This window comes from Protomyctophum parallelum (genome assembly GCF_964188405.1).
Source record: "Protomyctophum parallelum genome assembly, chromosome: 19".
Taxonomy (NCBI): Eukaryota; Metazoa; Chordata; class Actinopteri; order Myctophiformes; family Myctophidae; genus Protomyctophum; species Protomyctophum parallelum.
This window is the reverse complement of record NC_139717.1, coordinates 42,379,561-42,400,497: the sequence shown is the minus strand read 5'-3', so window position 1 is coordinate 42,400,497 and position 20,937 is coordinate 42,379,561. Positions and strand designations below refer to the sequence as shown.

The following is a 20,937-nucleotide window of genomic DNA, read 5'->3' as shown; positions in this document are numbered from 1 at the left end:
CTTGCGCTCGTATGCTTCCTCCATCCTCTCTTCCCAGGGTACCGTCAGCTCGATAAGCACCACCTGTTTGGTACCTTTAGACCAAAGGACAATATCTGGTCTCAGGCTAGTGTGGGCTATCTCCTCTGGGAATTTGAGCTGCTTCTTCAGGTCGGCCCGCATCTCCCAGTCGCTTGCCGTGGCCAGGACCCCTTTGCTCCTCCCTCCTGCTGCTGCGCTTTCTCCTGCCCTGACAAAATGGATAAATCGGGGCCCATCAGAAAGCTTTCTTGACCGTGTCCTTGCCAGCTCGACACCCTCTGCCAACTGTGTTAGGATCTGATCGTGTCGCCACCGGAACTTGCCATCTGCTAAGCTTGAGCGACATGAAGAGAGGACATGCTCGAGGTTAGCTATCCTTCCGCAGAGCGTGCAGCTAGGGCTCGCTACCAGTCCCCATGTGTGGAGGTTTGATGGAGTAGGCAGGACATCATATACCGAACACAACAGGAACTTGATCCGGTGGCCTTCCATGCTCCAGATGTCCTGCCAGGTTAGAGCCCTCTCTCTCACACTCTCCCATCTTGTCCAGCTGCCTTGTTTCCTCATGGCTACAGCCTTGACATGCCGGTTTTCCTCCTCAGCCTTTCGGACCTCTCTCTGCACCATGCCTCGCCGCTCCTTTGGGTCAGCTTTGTTCCAGCTTGTTCTGGTGGAGCAACCCAGACCCATCCTTCCCTGGGCTACTGACCCAACGAGGTCAGCATGATGCAGTCGATCTTCGGCCTCCTTCAGTGCTCTGCTGGCTGACCACTTTCGTCCTGTCCTGACAACAATGCCTGCCTCACGTACTCTCTCATCTTTGCTGTCTCGTAACATCAAGGCCTGGCGTGTTTTTGTCGCCTTGTACTCCTCCACCACGGATGTTATTGGCAGCTGTAGCTTGCTGCCTGTGCTGTACAGGCCAATGGAGCAGAAGCTTCTTGGGACGCCCAGCCATCTCCTCAAGTAGGTGTTCAGCTTCCTCTCCAGCCCCTCAACTGTGGAGACAGGTACCTCATAAACCAGGAGTGGCCAGAGCAGTCTGGGGAGCACCCCATGTTGGTAACCCCAGGCCTTGTACTTGCCCGGCAGGCCACTCTTCTCCAGAGATTTCATCCAAGTCTCTGCTTGGATAAGCATCTCCTTCACACTCTGCCTGTCATTGAGGTCAGCTCTGTACCACTTCCCCAAGCACTTCACAGGTTTCTCTTGGACAGTTGGGATGATGTTCTCCCCAATCTTGAATCGAAACCGGTCCTGGACACGCCCCTTCTTCAGTACTAGGCTTCTGGATTTTGCTGGTTTGAACTCCATCCTTGCCCAATTGGTGAGCTCAATCAAGTCCTCCAAAATCCATCTTCCTTCTGGCACTGACCTTGCTGTGATGGTGAGGTCGTCCATGAATGCTCTGATCGGCAACATCTGGACGCCACTTGCAAGTACTGCACCTCGACGCAACTTCTCTGCTGACTTGACGAGAAGGTTCATCGCTGCGGAAAACAGAATCACTGAGATTGTGCAGCCAGTGACAATGCCCACCTCTAGTCTCTGCCAGTCAGTGGTGAATTCTCCGCAGGTGAAACGCATGTTGAATCTGTCAAAGTAGTGCTGCAAGAGCTTCTGGAATCGCTCTGGGATATGGTAGGTCTTCAGAGTCAACTCGACTAGCTTGTGGGGTATCGTTCCATAGGCATTTGTTAGATCAAGCCACAGAACTGCCAGGTCACCGTGGTTTCTCTTTGCGTCCTCAATGATCTTGGAGATGACGCTGGTGTGTTCGAGACAGCCAGATACCCCTGGAATGCCACCTTTTTGAACTGAAGTGTCCATGTAGTCGTTGTCCAACATGAAGGTGGTCAACCTCTTCGCCAGAATCCCCAGAAAGATCTTAGCTTCCACGTTGAGAAGCGAGATGGTACGGAATTGCTTAATCCCTGTAGAGTTTTCTTCCTTAGGGATGAAGCACCCTTCAGCAACCAACCAGTCATCAGCAAGGAAGTTTTTCCTCCATGCCACTGTCAGTAGCTTCCAGAGTCGTTTCCTGAGACTTTCGCAATGCTTGTAAACATTGTACTGTATGCCGTTTGGCCCTGGGGCTGACTTTCCCCTTGCCTTTTTTAGAAAGCTGTTGACTTCCTGCCAGGTTGGTTCCCCTACCTTGAAGGGGATAGTTGGTTCAGCTGGTTTGATGAGCCTCTCCATCTCCTCTAAACTGTCCTCCCTTCTGGGATCATTGTGGACCTGACGAAGGTGCTCCTCCACTTCTTCCTTTGTTGCTTTCAACTCCCCTGATCTTTTGTCGCCCAGGAGTTTCGACAGGTAATTGAATGGGTTCTTAGTGAAGTTTGCCCTTTCCTTCAAGCGCCGCTTCCTGTCCCTGCGGTGACACTCCGCTCGGCGCAAGATCTTAATGCGCTCTCTCAAGTTGTCTCGAATTTCTGTGATAGCTGGTCTCTCATCTGCTGTTGCTTCACGAAAGGCCTTCTTAATCCTCCGCAGATCCGCTCTGAGGATTGCTATTTCCTTCAGGCGTCTGTTTTCCTGGGGCTGGATGTTTACTCTACATTTCAGCTCTTTCTTTCCGAAGCGATCAGCACCCATGCTCCAGATAATCGAGGACATGGCCTTGAGCTTCTTCCCCACATCTCCTGCGATGGCTGCTTCCAGCACCTGGTCCACATCGCGATCGAACATCTCCCATTCTTTCCTTGCAGCTGCAGTTGGCCAGTTGACTCGTTCTTTCCGAACGTCTCCTGAACGAGTGTTCTGACCAGGTCGTCTGGTATCCTGAATGACTTCTCTCTCACTCTGGTGCCTTGCCGCCTCCGTCACACCAGCGATGCTGCTCCTGCCCCCCTCTTCATCATGTGCCTGGAGATTCTGGGGACTGTGGTTTTTGTCCTGCCCCAGCCTCTCCTCCGACTCACCAGGTTGCCCTGCGCGTTGCACATTACTTTTAGGGTTCAAGCACTTCATCATTCTCTGGTGTATCTTCAGACCCTTCTCATTTTTGCATTTCTTCCCACATCGGCAGACCCGGGATAAATCGCTAGGCTGTTCCATAGTCGATTGTCCGTCAAGGGTGGTCATAACATTGGTCTGTCCTGTGGGTCGATCATCCTCCCCCGCTCTCGCCCGACCCCGGGGGTATCTTTTAATATACCTTTCCATAGCGATTATTGGTGGGTTCCTCCTCACGAAGGATGTGCTTTGGCCTGCCAAGCCTCCACACCCCGGCTCTGGTCTTTCCCAAATGTCAGCAGTCTTTCCTCGCTGTCACCGTTCTTCCTCGGTTGCCAACTTGTCTTTCCAAGTGGTCACTGGGTCTACCAGAGAAGAATATGCAAAATACGATAAGGGTATCGCAACAGGCCCACCTTTGCAGGTACTCTCTCCTGCGCCATCTGTGGGCCAGTGGCATCGCTCTCTCCGTCTCTCCTTCCCTCAAGGCACCGACGGGACTCTGCATGGCAGGGGCGTCCTCCTCCCTGAGCCAAGACTAGGCTTGACCGCATACCTCGAATAGACAGGAGTTGGGTGGCTCCAGCAGGTTATCAAATGGGCACCCCCCTTCACTGGTGTTTCGTTGATTTAAGCCCATGACACCTCGGAGGGGCTCAACGGCAGATCCAGCGTCCTGGCTCTACCCCCGCTGAACACCACCCAACTCTATGTCTTTAGTCCTTCAGTAGGCCGGCTCTGCCACCGCACCTCTCTTTGTATCCAGATCCACCGTGATGCTTCCTCTGCCCGCTTAGTGATGTTGGCTACCAGCCGTTTCCTAGCAAGCCCTTCAATCCCCAGCAGTCCGAGGGCTCTCCATAGCGACACTATAGATTGTGTGTAGTCGGGTGTGAAACTGATGAGGATTAGTCAACCTTGCACTGAAGGACCATCTCATTGGGTAAATTGAGAATAGATGGGGGGTTTGTACTAGGGTTACAAAAAGGTCTGGATAATGCCTGGTAAATTTCGCAAGAGAAGTTAATAAATATGTTGCGTACAAGAAAAGTGATGACTGCAGCAAAGCGTAGGTTTTTAGAAAATATAAATGTTTGAATTGGTCGGGTGAGTCACGAGTGGCAACATAAAGGTGCTCCTTATCAGATGAAAACTTCATTTCAGAATCATTGTTTAGCCCCTTGACTTTATAAAATTAGTTTGGCCAGTGTAGCTGTGGATGTCTTGTCTTTTTGATTGTTCGATACATTTATGCTAATTATTTAGACCATGAAATGTAGTCGTACAAAAAGGATGGTAAGTGCTCGATCATCACAAAATTATTCTGAACCCACAAAGACATCTTGAAATTGCCTAATATGTTTACCCAGCAGTCCGAAACATGATTATGCAACGTACGAAAAGGGAGAACTGCACACTCATACTGTATGTCTGAATTGTTCTGATAGCGTTTATTTCTAATTAAATGCTAAGTAGGTTTTGGTCCTGTCTATTAATTGTTCTTCTGCTGTCAGTCAGCAACTATAAAAAGTAACTTGTGCCCCCCCCCCCCCCCCCCCCTCCCTAACGATATATATCAATGGCGACATTGTTTTTGTTATATAATATTTTACTGCAAGTTAACCATTATCGATTTAATTGTTTCACCCCATAATGTAGGTATGGTATAAAACTGGTATAAATCTGTAGTATTATCAAGTATATGATAATGAATGACCAATGTAGGTTTGAGTCAGAAAATGTCCTGGAAAGGAAAGTTGTCTCTTGTAAAGAGTTGGAACCCTGATAGAACCAAGATCTTTTTTTAATTGTTCCTCAAGGCTGAATAATGTTGGCGAAATGATAACACAAACATCTATCACAGTATTGTGTCCTTGTCACCGAAAAAGATTTGCTTGCCACGATTTTTCTTCACCCTAAAACATGATCATCAGGTATTATTATAATGTAAGGAGGAAGGTGTTAGGGGAGTAGCTGATAGAGTGATGTCACTATATTACTGTTTATTTCATTGGCCCGTTTGACTGTCAAGGGTTCAGCCTCCAGGAAGAAACCCTAAATACAAAGTTAACTCACCATTGCACATAAAAACGACTCCAGGGTGTCTAATGAAGTACTGTCACCTCATGGACACATGAAAAATTGGAAAAATACAAAAATTGTGGCACTCCATATTTAAACGTTGCTAAACTAAACGTCAACAAACGGCAAGTCTCAAGTGAAGAAAAGGCACGGCCACTTTGACTTTAATAAAACGTCTGGGTTCTTGAGGCTACTTTGACTTTGGCTCTCAGTCAAGGAGTTTCTCTTAGCTTTTGTGACTTTTAGAAAGGTCATAAACAAAGTTTTAACTTTGCTGTTCCAGGTTTTTGGGGAATATTTTCGGTTTGGCTTTTGTTCTTTCCAACATGTGATTGTAGCCAAATATAATATAATCAGCTCCTCAAGGTGAGTCAAGCCTTAAAAGACCACTTTTCAACCTATCTTCATATAGACGAATTCAGAAACGGGTCTCATGGTCGCAGGCGCAGCTTACGTATTTCCTGTAGGCGACTGTAGAGTGACTGATGTTAGTCTGCCTCAAACGTTACTTTTACCTGCTTTTTACTAACACTAACATTACAAAGATGCCCAGAACATCGGGATGAACCTGTGTAGTTTATGGCTGCTCCAACAGTAGTGGCAACATTCCAAAAAAAAAAAAAACAGAATGTCAAAATATCAAACGCAGTGACTGAGAACAGAGCCATACAGTAAATGGTTGAGACGAGCAGTGAAAGGTCCTGAAAGATACATAATGTCAGTCTTACCCAATACCCAATCTTTCTGTTTATGAACACAAGGCTGTACTTTATACCTCATACTTTAAATGCTTAGTGTCCTGTTTCTGAATTCGTCTATAATAGGTCCTCACTAATCATGATAAAATGGCACAATTCTTTTCTACTCAAGTCTGTGTCTCATAGGAGGCCTGTGGGCAGATCAGAAACCATTAGACAGATATTTTTTTAAACAAGATTTTTTTTTTTACAAAAACAAAAATGATTTTTGTTATCGTGAGAACAATAGCTTCCATTTTTTCATTGCAACTTTTCAGGACTAGAAAGCCTGCAGTTTCTATTAGCTTGTATTCCCCATCGAGGATGTCACTGGTGGACGGGTTTCTGAACTGCCCTACAGCCCTCCTATGAGACACAGGCTGAGTAGAAAGAATTGTGGCATTTTATCATTATTAGTGAAGATAGGTTGAAAAGTGGTGAAGTGGTCCTTGAAGGGAGTTGTTTAATTTATGTGCAATTAATTAGCATGTTATTTCGTGCTAAACTACAGTACCTCACCCCTAATTTAGCCGTTAATGTGTGAACTCACACAAACTCTAAAGGAACTCAAACTTCTTCTTCAAAGGTGCACATGCACATTTCCAATCTTCTCCGTCTCAAATTAGTTTTTGTCACATATTGATGCTTTTTGCTGAGAATTTTCTATGTTTTAAAACTCAGACGGGAGATTGATTTCTGCTTTCACACGGGAGGCTATTATTCTCTATAAAGTAGATTTATTGCACCATATGAGAGCTGCCTTGAAGCGTTGAGCTTGTGAGGGGAAAAATGTGTTGCTCATTCACAAAACCATTGGGCCCTCTCAAAGTGACAACCTCCACCCATGTTTCCTATCACCGTTCCAGTGTTTGCATTAAATACGCTGCAATCCACAAAATGTTTAAACGGTGTGTAAACCTGTAGCCTCCTCGGATTGCAATTTTCTGCTTGCATACTCCCGTCAATAGAACTTAACTTTGTACTTTGATGGATGTAGAAAATGGCTGTAACGTCTTTCTGTTTTGATAGCATAAAGTTCACGTGGCATGTTGTGGCCGTTGGGATAAGTAGTCTAGATCAATTTGTTTCATTGGCGGATAAAAACGGAATATGTCTTTTGATGTGAAGTGGCTCCTGAAACCATCTGTCCAATGGCTTTTGATTCAGATTTGGTAAGGGCTATAATTTTTAATGAGGTGAGAAAATTATGCCTTAAAAACATTTACATCTTATGATGACACTAAAAGCAAACTGATTTAACGTCATATGGTGTGACGGCTGTCGTCTAACCTGAAGAAGGGCATGGTACTTTGTTGTAGCTGTAGTTAAGTCATTCTGACCGGGCACCCATTTTGGTGTCAGCATCATGTTATGCTTTAGCTATTTAAAAATAGCAGATCTACAAGCTCATATCGCGCCACCGAGTGGCGCGATACGAGCTTGTAGGTCTGCTATTTTTGAAAAATCGAAGAGCGACTGACATTTTTAGAATCTGATCTCAGGTCAGAATGGGTTCATCAGACCAGTGTGTGTCCGGCGGAAACCTCGTATGAATCTGATCTCAGGTCAGAATGGGTTAAGTCATTCTATTCAGAGGAGAGTGGAAACTCGTACTGCTACGTTATTTTACCTTTGCATTGAATACGCATGCAGGAATAGACACAGGTTCCATTTGTACACTCTCAGAGTTAAATTAATTAGCGTTTTTCAGGGTAAATTGGGGTCCCAGAGATTTAAAAACGACAGTATTTCAAATGCGTGATTTCTTTCTACGTCCGAGCATAAACATGGTAACGCCCCAGCCTGCCTGTCTTTTTGCAGAGCATGGGATGGGACAGAGGCTACGAGGTTACTCCGTGGTGGGAAATAAATATCTTTTTAGTATTAGTTTACTATAATTAGATTAATACATGATAATCAACACTAACACTTTAACCCATTCTGACCGGGCACCCATTTTGGTGTTGGCATCATGTCGTGCTTTACCTATTGAAAAATAGCAGATCTACAAGCTCATATCGCGCCACCGAGTGGCGCGATACGAGCTTGTAGGTCTGCTATTTTTTGAAAAATCGAAGAGCGACTGACATTTTTAGAATCTGATCTCAGGTCAGAATGGGTTAATCAGACCAGTGTGTGTCCGGTGGAAACCTCGTATGAATCTGATCTCAGGTCAGAATGGGTTAATTTAGAACACAATCAAATCATAGTTGTTCAATCAATTATTCAATCAAAGCAAACGGGCACAAACAATATTAGTTTGCCTCTTCTACAAAAATAAAAGTTGCTGTCGCGCGTGCCAAGCTGTCATTCTCTTTACCACGGACAGAGTAACCTCGCGCAGCAGACTATCCAGCATGTATCTTCCACCTCGGAGACACCGGCTGTGTCGGTAGGCCAATCAGAGGCAGTTACCATGTCTATGCTCGGACGTAGAAAAAAAATCACGCATGTCGATCTGCTCCTTTTGTCGTGTAAATAGGAGGTTTCCGCCCCGACAAGAGACGATAATGCAAAAAGGTTGAGACCTTTAGTACTGTTGGGAGACAGTGGACGTGTGTGTGTGTGTGTGTGTGTGTGTGTGTGAGACTGAGCATTGTTCTCCGGCTCTCTCCCCAGACGGACATGACGTGTTACAAGGAGGAGATCTTTGGCCCGGTGCTGGTGGTGCTGGAAGCGGCTGATCTGGACGAGGCCATCGGCATGATCAACAGCAACCCTTATGGCAACGGCACTGCCATCTTCACCACCAACGGAGCCACCGCCCGGAAATACACCCACGAGGTGGACGTGGGCCAGGTACGTCTCTTGACTCTCCCTAGTTGGCACAAGCGAGGAGATGTTAACCACTTTTTCAACTTGGTATCCCTATTTTGAGCATGACATTATAGGAAAAACTAAGTTGTGGTGGTGTTTTCTTTTTTTTTTGTTGCAATAAAGGCAAATTTACAAGCTGCTTTCACCATGCGACACCTTCGTACGACAAAAGTATATCTTAGTAGATCTTTATTAGATCTTTATTTTCTTTTGTTATTTTTGCTTAGATAGTTGTATTTAACCCATTCTGACCTGAGATCAGATTCTATAAACGTCTTCTACATCCTGACAGTTTTCTGATAAAGCTATGTTTCTATGTCAGTCGTTCTTTGATTTTTCAAAAATAGCAGACCTACAAGCTCGTATCGCGCCACTCGGTGGCGCGATATGAGCTTGTAGATCTGCTATTTTTAAATGGCTAAAGCATAACATGATGCTAATACTAAAATGGGTTCCCGTTCAGAATGGGTTAAATTGTAAGAGTGTAAAGAGCGTGTACGGGAAGCTGGGTCTATGTTTGGAATCGAACCAGAAACATTACAGTTATGCATTGAAAATAATTAAATATACTGGGACTACAGACAGTAGAATGTTATATTATAGTTGTAAATATACTGCATATAGAGCAGCATGAATGGAGAATTGAACTACTGTCCAACGAAGCTGCTGTAGGTAACGAGGACTCAAGGTAAAGAGTCGAGACCAATTCACGTGACTGTGTCACGCACCGAAAATAGCCGACCTACAAGCTCGCACTGCGTCGTATCCACGACGGGAATACAATTTGAGAACACACGTTTGTTTTCAGTTAGTGAACGTGTTGGCGTTGTCTCATGTCGCTACAGATTGGTGTGAACGTTCCCATCCCCGTCCCACTGCCCATGTTCTCCTTCACTGGATCCAGAAACTCATTCAGAGGAGACACCAACTTCTACGGCAAACAGGTAACCATGAAGGATTACCATTATTGTCTCTGTCGGGTAGAAAAACCTCATTATGTCCAAAAGTGTTACTTTTCAGGATTCAAAAGTAGCAGATCTATAAGCTCGAAACTCAGCTTGCAGATCTGCTACTTTTGACACCTTTTGTGGGACACTATAGTATGATCAAGTAGGGCGTTCCATTTACGAAAAAACACAAATTGTTAGAATGTGGAGATGAGAGGTTTTGGCCCGACAGCAACGATAAGTCACGAATGAGAAGACCACAAGAGTCACTGATAATGAAGATGATACCGGTTGCTGTCAGGAACAATTTAACCCATTCTGACCGGGCACCCATTTTGGTGTCAGCATCATGTTATGCTTTAGCTATTTAAAAATAGCAGATCTACAAGCTCATATCGCGCCACCGAGTGGCGCGATACGAGCTTGTAGGTCTGCTATTTTTGAAAAATCGAAGAGCGACTGACATTTCTAGAATCTGATCTCAGGTCAGAATGGGTTCATCAGACCAGTGTGTGTGTCCGGCGGAAACCTCGTATGAATCTGATCTCAGGTCAGAATGGGTTAACTTTAGCTACGTTTGTTGGACACGATCACACAAAGTATAAAAACCCAAAAGATGAAGCATGGAGATATAAAGTGTCTGCCTGACAGTAAATTCCCACCATGGCATAGTATGTGCAATGCATGGCATCCTTTTCACTTGACTTATATACTACATTGTCTGCCCCTTTTGTTGATGGAATGCTAAATGAATCATCGTAGGGAACATAAATATCATATTTAACCCATTCTGACCGGGCACCCATTTTGGTGTTAGCATCATGTTATGCTTTATCTATTGAAAAATAGCAGATCTACAAGCTCGTATCGCGCCACCGAGTGGCGCGATACGAGCTTGTAGGTCTGCTATTTTTGAAAAATCGAAGAGCGACTGACATTTCTAGAATCTGATCTCAGGTCAGAATGGGTTCATCAGACCAGTGTGTGTCCGGCGGAAACCTCGTATGAATCTGATCTCAGGTCAGAATGGGTTAAAAAAGGGTCCCGACTCCCGATGTTTTGGGAAGCGCTGAAGTTATCGTCCACAATGCCACATAACGTCGGTGGTTCTCCCGTTTCAACAGGGCATCCAGTTCTACACCCAGATCAAGACGGTGACATCACAGTGGAAGGAAGAAGATGCCACGGTTAGGAGCCCCGCCGTTACCATGCCAACCATCAACTAATGGATGGGACGGCACAGAATTTTGACAAATGTGATTAGACATCTAGCACAACCTTCGATGACTACTGATGTATGCCTTTAACCCATTCTGACCTGAGATCAGATTCATACGAGGTTTCCACTGGACACACACTGGTCTGATGAACCCATTCTGACCTGAGATCAGATTCTAAAAATGTCAGTCGTTCTTCGATTTTTCAAAAATAGCAGACCTACAAGCTCGTATCGCGCCACTCGGTGGCGCGATATGAGCTTGTAGATCTGCTATTTTTAAATAGCTAAAGCATAACATGATGCCAACACCAAAATGGGTGCCCGGTCAGAATGGGTTAAAACTCGTGAAGGAGCTTATGTTCAGCGACTAGGTACAGCAAGTCCTCTTACCATCCGCAAATATATTTTAGAGGGCACTTCTTGTCGTGTATGAGGGTTTTAGGCTTTTTACAAAAATGAACTGTTTTCTGCTACTTTTGAACTGAAAATTGGACTTATACGTTAATGTTATACAAACACTTGTACAATGATGTTATACAAATGCTCCCTGTACAACTCTTGTTTTACAATCCCTCCCTGTTCAAAAACACCACGTCTTTGCAATAGTGGAAGGGAAAGGATGAATGGTCTAATGTGTCACTGAAGGGTGCTGTGAGTGTGGTCACATCCCCTCCATGGGGGGGTGCGAGTGTTACTTAACCACTTTAAATTTGGCATCCCTATTTTTGGGCATGTCATTAACCAGTACTCGTAGACGGATTACTTCCGCACACCTGGTAGGTGATTTGGAGCAGGTGCAATGATGACGAGGCATAATACAATGTAGAATGGAGGCACACCCTCCTTTCTACATTGTATATGCCTGAGGAAGGTCGCAAGACCGAAACGTTGCTTCTTAATAATAAATGCTCTGAACCTAGCAAGTGGCGGTGTGCGGGTGTCTCTCCTTTCTACATTAACCAGTACTAAAAAAAATGTAAACTTTCAAAACAATTTGCTGATCTACAAGCTCTCATCATGTAGCGATGAAACAAGTTGTGACCTTGTAGATCAGTTATGTGAAATGATAATGATCTACAAGCTCTCAACATGTAGCGATGTAACCAGTTGTGAGCTTGTAGATCAGTTTTTTCGACCACGTGAAAATGGCTGCTTAAACCCTCTTATGGCCCTTGACGCTATTGACGTAATTAATCAAAAAGTCCCTCATTACCCATGACGTAAATGACTTAATGGTTTTATTCCCTATAATCGGGGGCTTAATGTAGCAAAATTTAGCAACTTTTGGCTAGTTTGGCTAACGGCCGATGTAATTACCTAAAACAGGCCGAAATGCGATATTCAGGGCTTGATTAGAGCTTAATTTGACATAGATATTAAAATAAACGATGATCGCATAGCATCGGGGACAGATCACTGTAACACAGTGCAGAAAGCTAGCGGATGTTGTGATCTGTTTAACCGGAAATGACATCGCCAGATTTGGTCAAAATCTGCATAATGGTGAAGTTGCCGCCGCCATCATGACACCATCGTGTCTAATACTATAGTCTTGCCCTGTGGAAATGAGTGTGTTTATCACAGATTTTTCTATTGGCATTAAAATGATGAATTAAAAATATTAATAGTGCAGGTAGAAGGCACAATCCACTGTTAATTAGGGTGGCCATGAGGGGTCAATAGGCAGGCACTTCTCAATGTGTCTTCTGTTCCATTTCAAGAATCATGTTGAATGTCGGTCGCTTCCTTGACCCTTACCTTTCTCAAAACCCCTGGCAGGGAAGGTACTTTTTTTCATTCTGGCTCAGGTGGCAATTCAAGGCAAGTCAAGTTCTTCCAATATCTTTCACCTGTTCTGTGTTTAGAGATAAATGTGTAGATGGGTAGGAGAAACGGCTCTATGGAACAGAAGAACATTGACATGCTTGCTGCTGACTGCAGAGAAATTTGAAATCATCATTTTGTTGCTGTTACCAACTGTACCTTCCCAGCTGCTCAGTGTCTGAATTAGCATTGGTGTATGTGTGTGTGGTGTGTGTGTGTTGTCAATATGTATGTGTGCAACTCAAAGTTTGTTCCGTGAAGCTTAATTTACATCCCATTACACAACGGTGTCGCTTGTCGGAAAATGACATTTTCTTTTTCAAACTAAGGGCCGATTCATACTCCTATTTTACCGCTGTTTCGGCACTGTAGTGCCGAAATGATTTCGGCTTGTCAGAAATTTTCAGTAGCACCGAAGAGCCGACTTTAGGACGGTACCCGCCCCCCCGAACCTCAAATGACGTCAAATTGTAGGCTCTACAGCGCCGAACCGACTTTTATTCGGCTCTAAAATAGGAGTATGAATCGGCCCTAAGACGTAACGTGTCACATAGATGGATATTCCTGGTTGCTGTTGTGTAGCGGCCGCTCCTTTCCAAAGTCATCATGTCCAGATTACCCCTTTTTTATTTGTCGCTTACTCGTATAGGTACAAGCAGAGTAATGTTGGTGGAGACATGTTCCGCAAAGACTGTTCTAGCAATACAACTATACAAAAGATGATGATTATGTCCAGAAGGCTTGGCCTCTTTAGCGGTCATCACAAAGTGGTGTTCTCCACCTCCAGGGCAATCCCTTCCTTTTCTCGCTGTGGGAAGGACTATACTCTAGCTTTATTCATGCGGTATGCTCTACCCGGTGGTGAGTGACAGGGGCGTCCCCAATCCCTTTCTCCTCTCGGAGCTTATGGAAGAATGCAACGTGTTCTTTAGATTGCAAAATCACATTTTCTCGCCAAGCGACATGTCGTGCTACGGATTATAAATTAGGCTCAATTACATTTTGTTTTTGTCATGGTGAAGCTGCATTGCAATGTTTCACATGCAATAAAACTTTACATTTGTTGTTGTCTGGAATTATTTATGTTGGAATTCCTTTGATGAAACTTTTTTATTTTTTAATACCTTGGTGATTAGACATCTTTTGGAGCAATTGGGGGATTGCTTTTAGGGAGTGTTTAGTGGATTTTGAATTTAAGCTGCCGTGTTGCTGAGGTAAATATTTAAACAAAGCGTGCCATTTACGTAGAAGGCGCAGATTACAGAAGATAACAGTAATGTAATGAGTCTGCAGTTTTGTGCTCGAATGAACACGTCGCTCCCAAGGTTGTAATTTGGCTAAATGATCAGGCTTTATTTAAAATTCTATGTAAACATACAGTATATGTCTTTGTACACAGGAATAATATGTTTACTAATGCATTCCATGGACATACAAGATGCTGCATCGTCGGGTCACATTATGTTGCTTTGCAATATTCAGTCAGTGTAAATGTCAGACGCTTGTTTTGATCGGAATATTCATTAGGTTAGTTGTAAAAATCAAAACATTAGATTGATTAGAAATATGCTCTTGTTGGCGGAAAATTAATTACTGCAGGCTTCCCTTGACTGCATTAAGTGTGCAGAAAATGGGTCTTGTGGGCTTCTTTTTTTAAGTTTACTCAGCATGTTCATTGTTATGACTTCACCTCTGTGCCCCGTGTTTGATACACTGAGGTTGTGGAAAACAAAGTGTACTGCTTCTTATTCTTTTTCTTCTGCAATCTAGAGCTCATGGCCCAGATGGACAGCAGAGCACACTTAACGCAAGGCACCCCAAACACTTCAAAGGAAATAGAGCATGCACCTCCACTCTAGCCCAGGTGCTAGACAAAAGGCAGTACAAGAGAAAAAATAGTCTGCAACACTGGTATGAAAAACTCAGCTCCACTGGTTTATTTGATTCAACGTTTCGAGTTCACCCCAAACACTTCACACACAGTTTTCCACAAGGACTCGCCTCACATTGATTGATTGGCATATTTCTAATGAGTGAATATAAAAAAATTTAAATTAGTGTCTGAAATCACTCACTATGTAGTCCGCTATATAGTGAGCAATTTTGTAAATATTTAGTGAGAATTATTATACACTATAGTAAGTAGACTCATTGTACTCCACAATGCTTGTGACAAGTAAGGTACAACTGATGGTCACTAACCAACAATCAGCATTGACACACACAGTATCAAAGTAGCAGATCCACAGGCTCGAAATGCAGCCCTAAGCCCCTAATGCTATTTAGTTTTTATTTGAATCCTGAAAAGTTTTGGACACAAGGTTTCGACCAGATCGATATGATAGTATATTGAATGTTCAATATTGGTTTATAAACATACATTAGGAATATATTATTTTCACACATTAAAAAACATATTTGGAATATGGAGCTTGGGTGAGTTTACCACGTTGGACTAATACTGCTAACATCCCAACACTGCTTAACTGGAGTTCTGAATGTTTGGGTCAGGGTAGATTTAGCAATCCAAATAGAATTTCCAACATTCAAAAAACATTTGTTTATGATGAGAATGCCAAATTACCGTTATAATCAGAATTTCAGCATTCAAAATGACCTGTCTTTAATTTATGTCCACCTAGGATAGCAGAGATTATTTTCGAGTGTGTCTGTGTGTGCATTTGTCTGCAAATACACCGTTCAGCATTGTATTTCTTGTGCACCGCAGATGTAACGGCAGGTATTAGTGACATTAGACGCACTGTCCGCCCAGGCTATGAGATGCATGTCTGTGAGGCTAGTGGAGGACGACCTATAGAGAGAATCTGTATGGGTACGTATATATCTACGTATATACTACTTGCCAATTCAGGCTGCAGGCATGCAACTATCGTGTTATAGTTATGAGTATAACTACAATATAATGCATACAAAAATATACTTTCAGAAAATGTCTTACACCAATGTTCTTGTGACATACTGTTGTTCATTTTGGTGCGGATTATATCAACATGTAGGTGGAGAACAAAGAGTATTGATGCTCTTCTTCACAACACACAGTGATCAAAGCATGTTCAGGCCACATTTAAGACACTATTTTATTCTTACACCTGCCTAAACGTCTCATGGTTCCACTGCTCCCATCGTCTACTCAGTCATTCTATTACTGCCAGGCAGGTTGGCAAACAGATGCTGATTAGGAGGGGGGGTGGGGGGCAGACTCTTGTGGCAACTGCCAAACTTTGCTGGCTGAAACAAATATTAAACAAAATGTGTTGGCAGATTGGCTGACCCAACCAAATGTGACACCCCTGCTCTGGGTTAACACATACCCATAGGCCTATACTTACCTATCAGCAGAATGTGTAGCACTGGTTTACCTTTCTGCCCCAGCCCAGCTGTCATTCTCCTCCTTTCCAGTAGCATCTGCTTCGTACCTCTCTGACCTCAATGATTCCATTCCATTGGGATTCTTTTTTTAAACGATTCAGTGCATCAGCAAACCATGTAATTTCAGTTCACCATGATTCCATGATGTTTTTATACGATTACTCAATTTCAACACGGTGAAATCACAAATGTGACCGGGTGAACGGATTTATTCAGTGTTTGTGACTGTAATATACTGTGGATACCAAGCCTCAAGTTTTCAGCGCTTACATTTGCATTCAATTTTATAATACAGTATATAAACAGCAGGAGCTCTTCTAGACAGCACAATTCTCCCTCCTATTAACCACTTAAACCCTATATACACATTTGACTGGATTCCCACAGGGATCTATACTAGGGGCCCCTCTTTTTTCTCCCTCTTTACTAAATATATACACCAAAGAAAGCTGTTCTACAAACTCATAAAACATCACAAAACAGCTTGTAGATCCGCTACATTCAACCTATGCTTTTCCCTTAACACATTTAGTGCCGGAAGTGCCTTCAAAATAGAAGCTCTGGGTGCCAGAGTTGTCTGATCGCTTTTACTTTGAAAGCCATGAAGCAGGAAACACTTTCCTAAAAAAGTTGACTTTACAAAGAGACCTCAGATCCCCGATCATCTTAATATATTTTTTTACGCTCCAAAAAGAGTTCATATTTTGCGGGAGAGACGGATGAGGAGCAGAAATGAATGACAAGCTAATAGTTGCACTGAGCGTTAGCATACGGCAAGCGAAAAGCGAAATGCCAAAAAAAAAAAAAAATCTGAATATTCTTATCTCGCCCCGCGTCGCTGGGACGTCGCTAGGACGTCCTCACACGTCAAAGGTACTAATATTTCGTGATCCTTATGACGTTCTCAGACGTCCTATGTCTTAATTGTGTTTTAATATGAATCATGTGAAAATAAAATAAAAAGGAATTATCCTTTTAATTTAATCAGCGCCAACACAACGGCTCTTTTAAGAGCTAATAGCAGCCAGCAGCCCGGGGGCGCAAGCCGCGGCCCGAAAATATCAACCCATCTGGAAAGAGACATTTACCTGGATCAGGGCTAAAGAGACTAAAGACATATCTGCGACTTGCGAGCCACAATGGGACAAGCAAGACTCAATCACCTTGTTCTGATAAACTGTCACAGCGACATGGTGATGGCATTGGACATGGATGTTATAGCCAACGAGTTCATCAGCCGTGCAGCTGTAAGGAGAAACACTTTCCTCGTACGTTAAATGGTACGTCAATAAGCGACCGCCACAATTTAATGCTTTACTGTTTATCATTGATCATGCTGAAATGTTAATTGAAACAAGATGCTGAAACAATTTAATGTGTTCGTTGTGAACTGAAACACTGTGTTCATTAGCAAACTGTAAATAAAGTACCAACCGAAGGGGGGGGGGGGGGGCTGGGGGCGGGACTGGGGAGCACTCACTAGCGTTATACAAAGATGACGTCCCTGCCTTCTTGTCACCTGATTTCACAGAAATCCTCCTATCGGTTCTTGGGCGGCGGTGGCTCAGGGGTAGAGTGCCTGGATGGGAACCGCAAGGTTGCCAGTTCGAACCCGGGCTCCCCTGCAGAGTTACTGTCGAAGTGTCCTTGAGCAAGACACTGAACCCCTAATTGCTCCCGATGTGCTAGTTGGTGCCTTGCATGGTTTCCGCTGCCATCGGTGTATGAATGTGTGTGTGAATGGGTGAATGTAATGCATAATCTATGTAAAGCGCCTTGGATAAAGGCGCTATATAAATGCACCATTTACCATTTACCATTTAGTCCTACCCTGACTTCTGACCTCTCTGACAGCCATGTCATTATCCATGTCATTATCTATGACATAGGCCTATCCTATAATGTTTCCCATGCTGCAGCTCTCGGAGAGTATTGGTACTCTGGTCCCGGTAACAGGTGCTGGAGGAGTGTCTCGTTCAGTTCACCGCCATGACTTCACTTCAGTAGTATGGCCTTATGTGAGATATGTTTCTCAATTTGCTGTTGTGCCATACAGCAGTGATTTTCAACCCTTTTCATATCACGGTCCATTATTATTTTTCAGCATTTGAGCCACAGACCACAATCTCATTTGATGAGATTTTGCCTCTCAGACCGATTTTGTCCGCAATTCCATGCTGTATTGATACCAACAGACAACAGATGTTGATCAAAATAACAATTATTCTACATTCTCTAATTGTGTAGACTTCTTGTAAATTAAGTAATGCAGATGTTTAACAATTATTTAACTTCAAATGGATCCTACCCCTAACCCTGGACTGGACCCTTATAAGGTTCCATTTGGTTTTATTTTACACTCTCAAGAGTTAAAGATCATTCTAATAAGCATCCATTTGGTGACGAACTCTACATCATTTAGCTGGGGACCGCCTGGAACCTCCCCAAGGACCACTGGTGGTCCCGCGGACCACTGGTTGAAAACCACTGTGCTACAGTTTAACAGTTGTTAACCTCTGTCTAGACGAGGCCATAGTGGCTAGAGATGTCACAGCACGAAATCAGCATGACGGATCGCCATGCACCGCAAGTGACCCGAACACAAAGGACGAAGGACAATGAGCGGATGAACGACGGGAGACATGCTGTGACACCACCGGCATTGATGAGGAGGCCTGCAGAGAGGAGGTGAGACACCGTGGTGTCAGAATGACAAGAATGTACTACAGGACCGCGCGACCACACATCAACAGGTCTGCAGTGGAGAGAGTGAATAAGGTATAGTTGTAACTTGTAACAGTGGCTTAAAGTAACTGAGTACAGTTACTCAAGTACTGTACTTAAGTACAATTTTATTTTTTTAGTATATTTACAATTTTCAGTACTTTTACTTCTACTCCACCACGTCTCAGAGAGATTGAAACAACTACTAGTTACGTTGTAGATTTTGATTACTGGTATTATTTCAATTCGTTTTTTATCAAAATACTTTTTATACATTTTGTGAAACAAAACTTGTGAAATGGAACAACTTGTAAAATGGAACATTCTACACAATGAGTACTCTTGGTATTTTAAGTACATTTTGATACCGTACTTTTACAAACAAACTTTTACTTGTAAACAGAGTATTTCTTCATTGCAGTATTGATAATTGTACTTATGTAAAACATGTGAATACCTTTCCCACCACTGCATATTATGAGTATACTGACCATGCAGGCCATTGATGTTGGTTTACTTTGGCTTTTTTCATTGACATGGGAATAGTATATAAAATTGTGAAGATGTATTACAAGATTATCATAACAAATGAAGTCATACAATACTATAGTTAAATAATAAATGTTATACTAGTACTAGTAGTCACACTCACAATACTGAAGAAAAAAAAACACTTTATTGTTAGAATAAGTTGTTCACACACGCACGTGTAACCAAATGGATCCTTACAGATCCAACACTGCTTTTTGTTAATCACCGAATGAAATGTGGGAGGTCGGCAAGAGAAAGTTAAAAAGATTTAAGCAAATACCGGTAATTCGAAAATGTTATTTTTGTGCTTTTGTGTTTCTCTTCTTTATATATTACTGTTGAAATGTAAAATTTACATTTCATTGAAATGTAAAATTTACATTTCAACGAAAGGACCTGTAAATGACAACACAAAAACTAAGGCACTGGTGTCGTACTTCTGGTTTACCGGAACGGGGTTCAACTCCCTGCAGTGCCCTGCTCAATGTGTCAAGGTCATTTATACTGGTCAAGGTTATTTATACTGGTGAAGGTCATTTATACTTGTAAGGTCATTTATACTTGTCAAGGTCAATTATACTGGTCAAGGTAATTTATACTGGTCAAGGTTATTTATACTGGTGAAGGTCATTTATACTTGTAAGGTCATTTATACTTGTAAGGTCATTTATACTTGTCAAGGTCAATTATACTGGTCAAGGTCATTTACTAGTCTTATGAAGGTCATTTATACTGCTCAAGGTCATTGATATTGGTCAAGGTTATTGAGTGGCGCGCTATATTGCACGATTCTTCATCATTGTTGAGGATTTGAAAAAAGGTGGAAATCAAGGAAACGCAAAAGGCTATGGCAATAGCACAAACTTTGGCATGCTAGTCCTACATACTTACACCTAGAAACCCCATTCCAACCTATTTAGGTTCATCTTATGGTGGACATGTTTGCCTGAAAAGGAATCTTTGAAATGTTTCATAGTTTTAGAAATATAGTGCTTTCAAATTTGAGACATTTAACATAGGGCTCAATGGCAGCTCTATAGGCACGTCAAAAGTCACTTTCACCTAGAAACTCCATTCACACTTTTTATTATTCAGCTTACTGTGGAGACACATGCTGGAACTTTTTTTTATTTTTATGTTTTGTAGTTTTTGAGTTATTTAACTTAAACGGCCAATGCATTCTCTATGGCAATAGCACAAACTTTGGCATGCTACTAGTCCTACATACTTACACCTAGCAACCCCATTCTAGCCTACTTAGGTTCATCCTACGGTGGACATGTTTGCCTGAAAAGGAATCTTTGAAATGTTTCATAGTTTTAGAAATATAGTGCTTTCAAATTTGAGACATTTAACATAGGGCTCAATGGCAGCTCTATGGGCACGTCAAAAGTCACTTTCACCTAGAAACTCCATTCACACTTTTTATTATTCAGCTTACTGTGGAGACACATGCTGGAACTTTTTTTTATTTTTATGTTTTGTAGTTTTTGAGTTATTTAACTTAAACGGCCAATGCATTCTCTATGGCAATAGCACAAACTTTGGCATGCTACTAGTCCTACATACTTACACCTAGCAACCCCATTCTAGCCTACTTAGGTTCAACTTACGGTGGACATGTTTGCCTGAAAAGGAATCTTTTAAATGTTTCATAGTTTTAGAAATATAGTGCTTTCAAATT

The 20,937-nt window shown here is 42.8% G+C and overlaps 1 protein-coding gene across 2 annotated transcripts in view; it reads left to right on the top strand.

Moving 5' to 3' along the window:
- LOC310877170 (methylmalonate-semialdehyde/malonate-semialdehyde dehydrogenase [acylating], mitochondrial-like) overlaps positions 1-20,937 on the top strand; it is a 110,103-nt gene that overhangs the window by 16,772 nt on the left and 72,394 nt on the right. Inside the window, exons 10-14 of one of the 2 annotated variants that reach the window (XM_083790910.1) lie at positions 8,421-8,600; positions 9,464-9,562; positions 10,690-10,869; positions 11,122-11,760; positions 11,834-13,673. In XM_083790910.1, the coding sequence (XP_083647036.1) occupies positions 8,421-8,600; positions 9,464-9,562; positions 10,690-10,791 (381 nt within the window). In that variant the 3' untranslated portion in view covers positions 10,792-10,869; positions 11,122-11,760; positions 11,834-13,673. Of the gene's footprint in view, positions 1-8,420; positions 8,601-9,463; positions 9,563-10,689; positions 10,905-11,121; positions 11,761-11,833; positions 13,674-20,937 lie in introns of those variants that run through there. The other variant, XM_083790911.1, reaches the window with a different exon arrangement.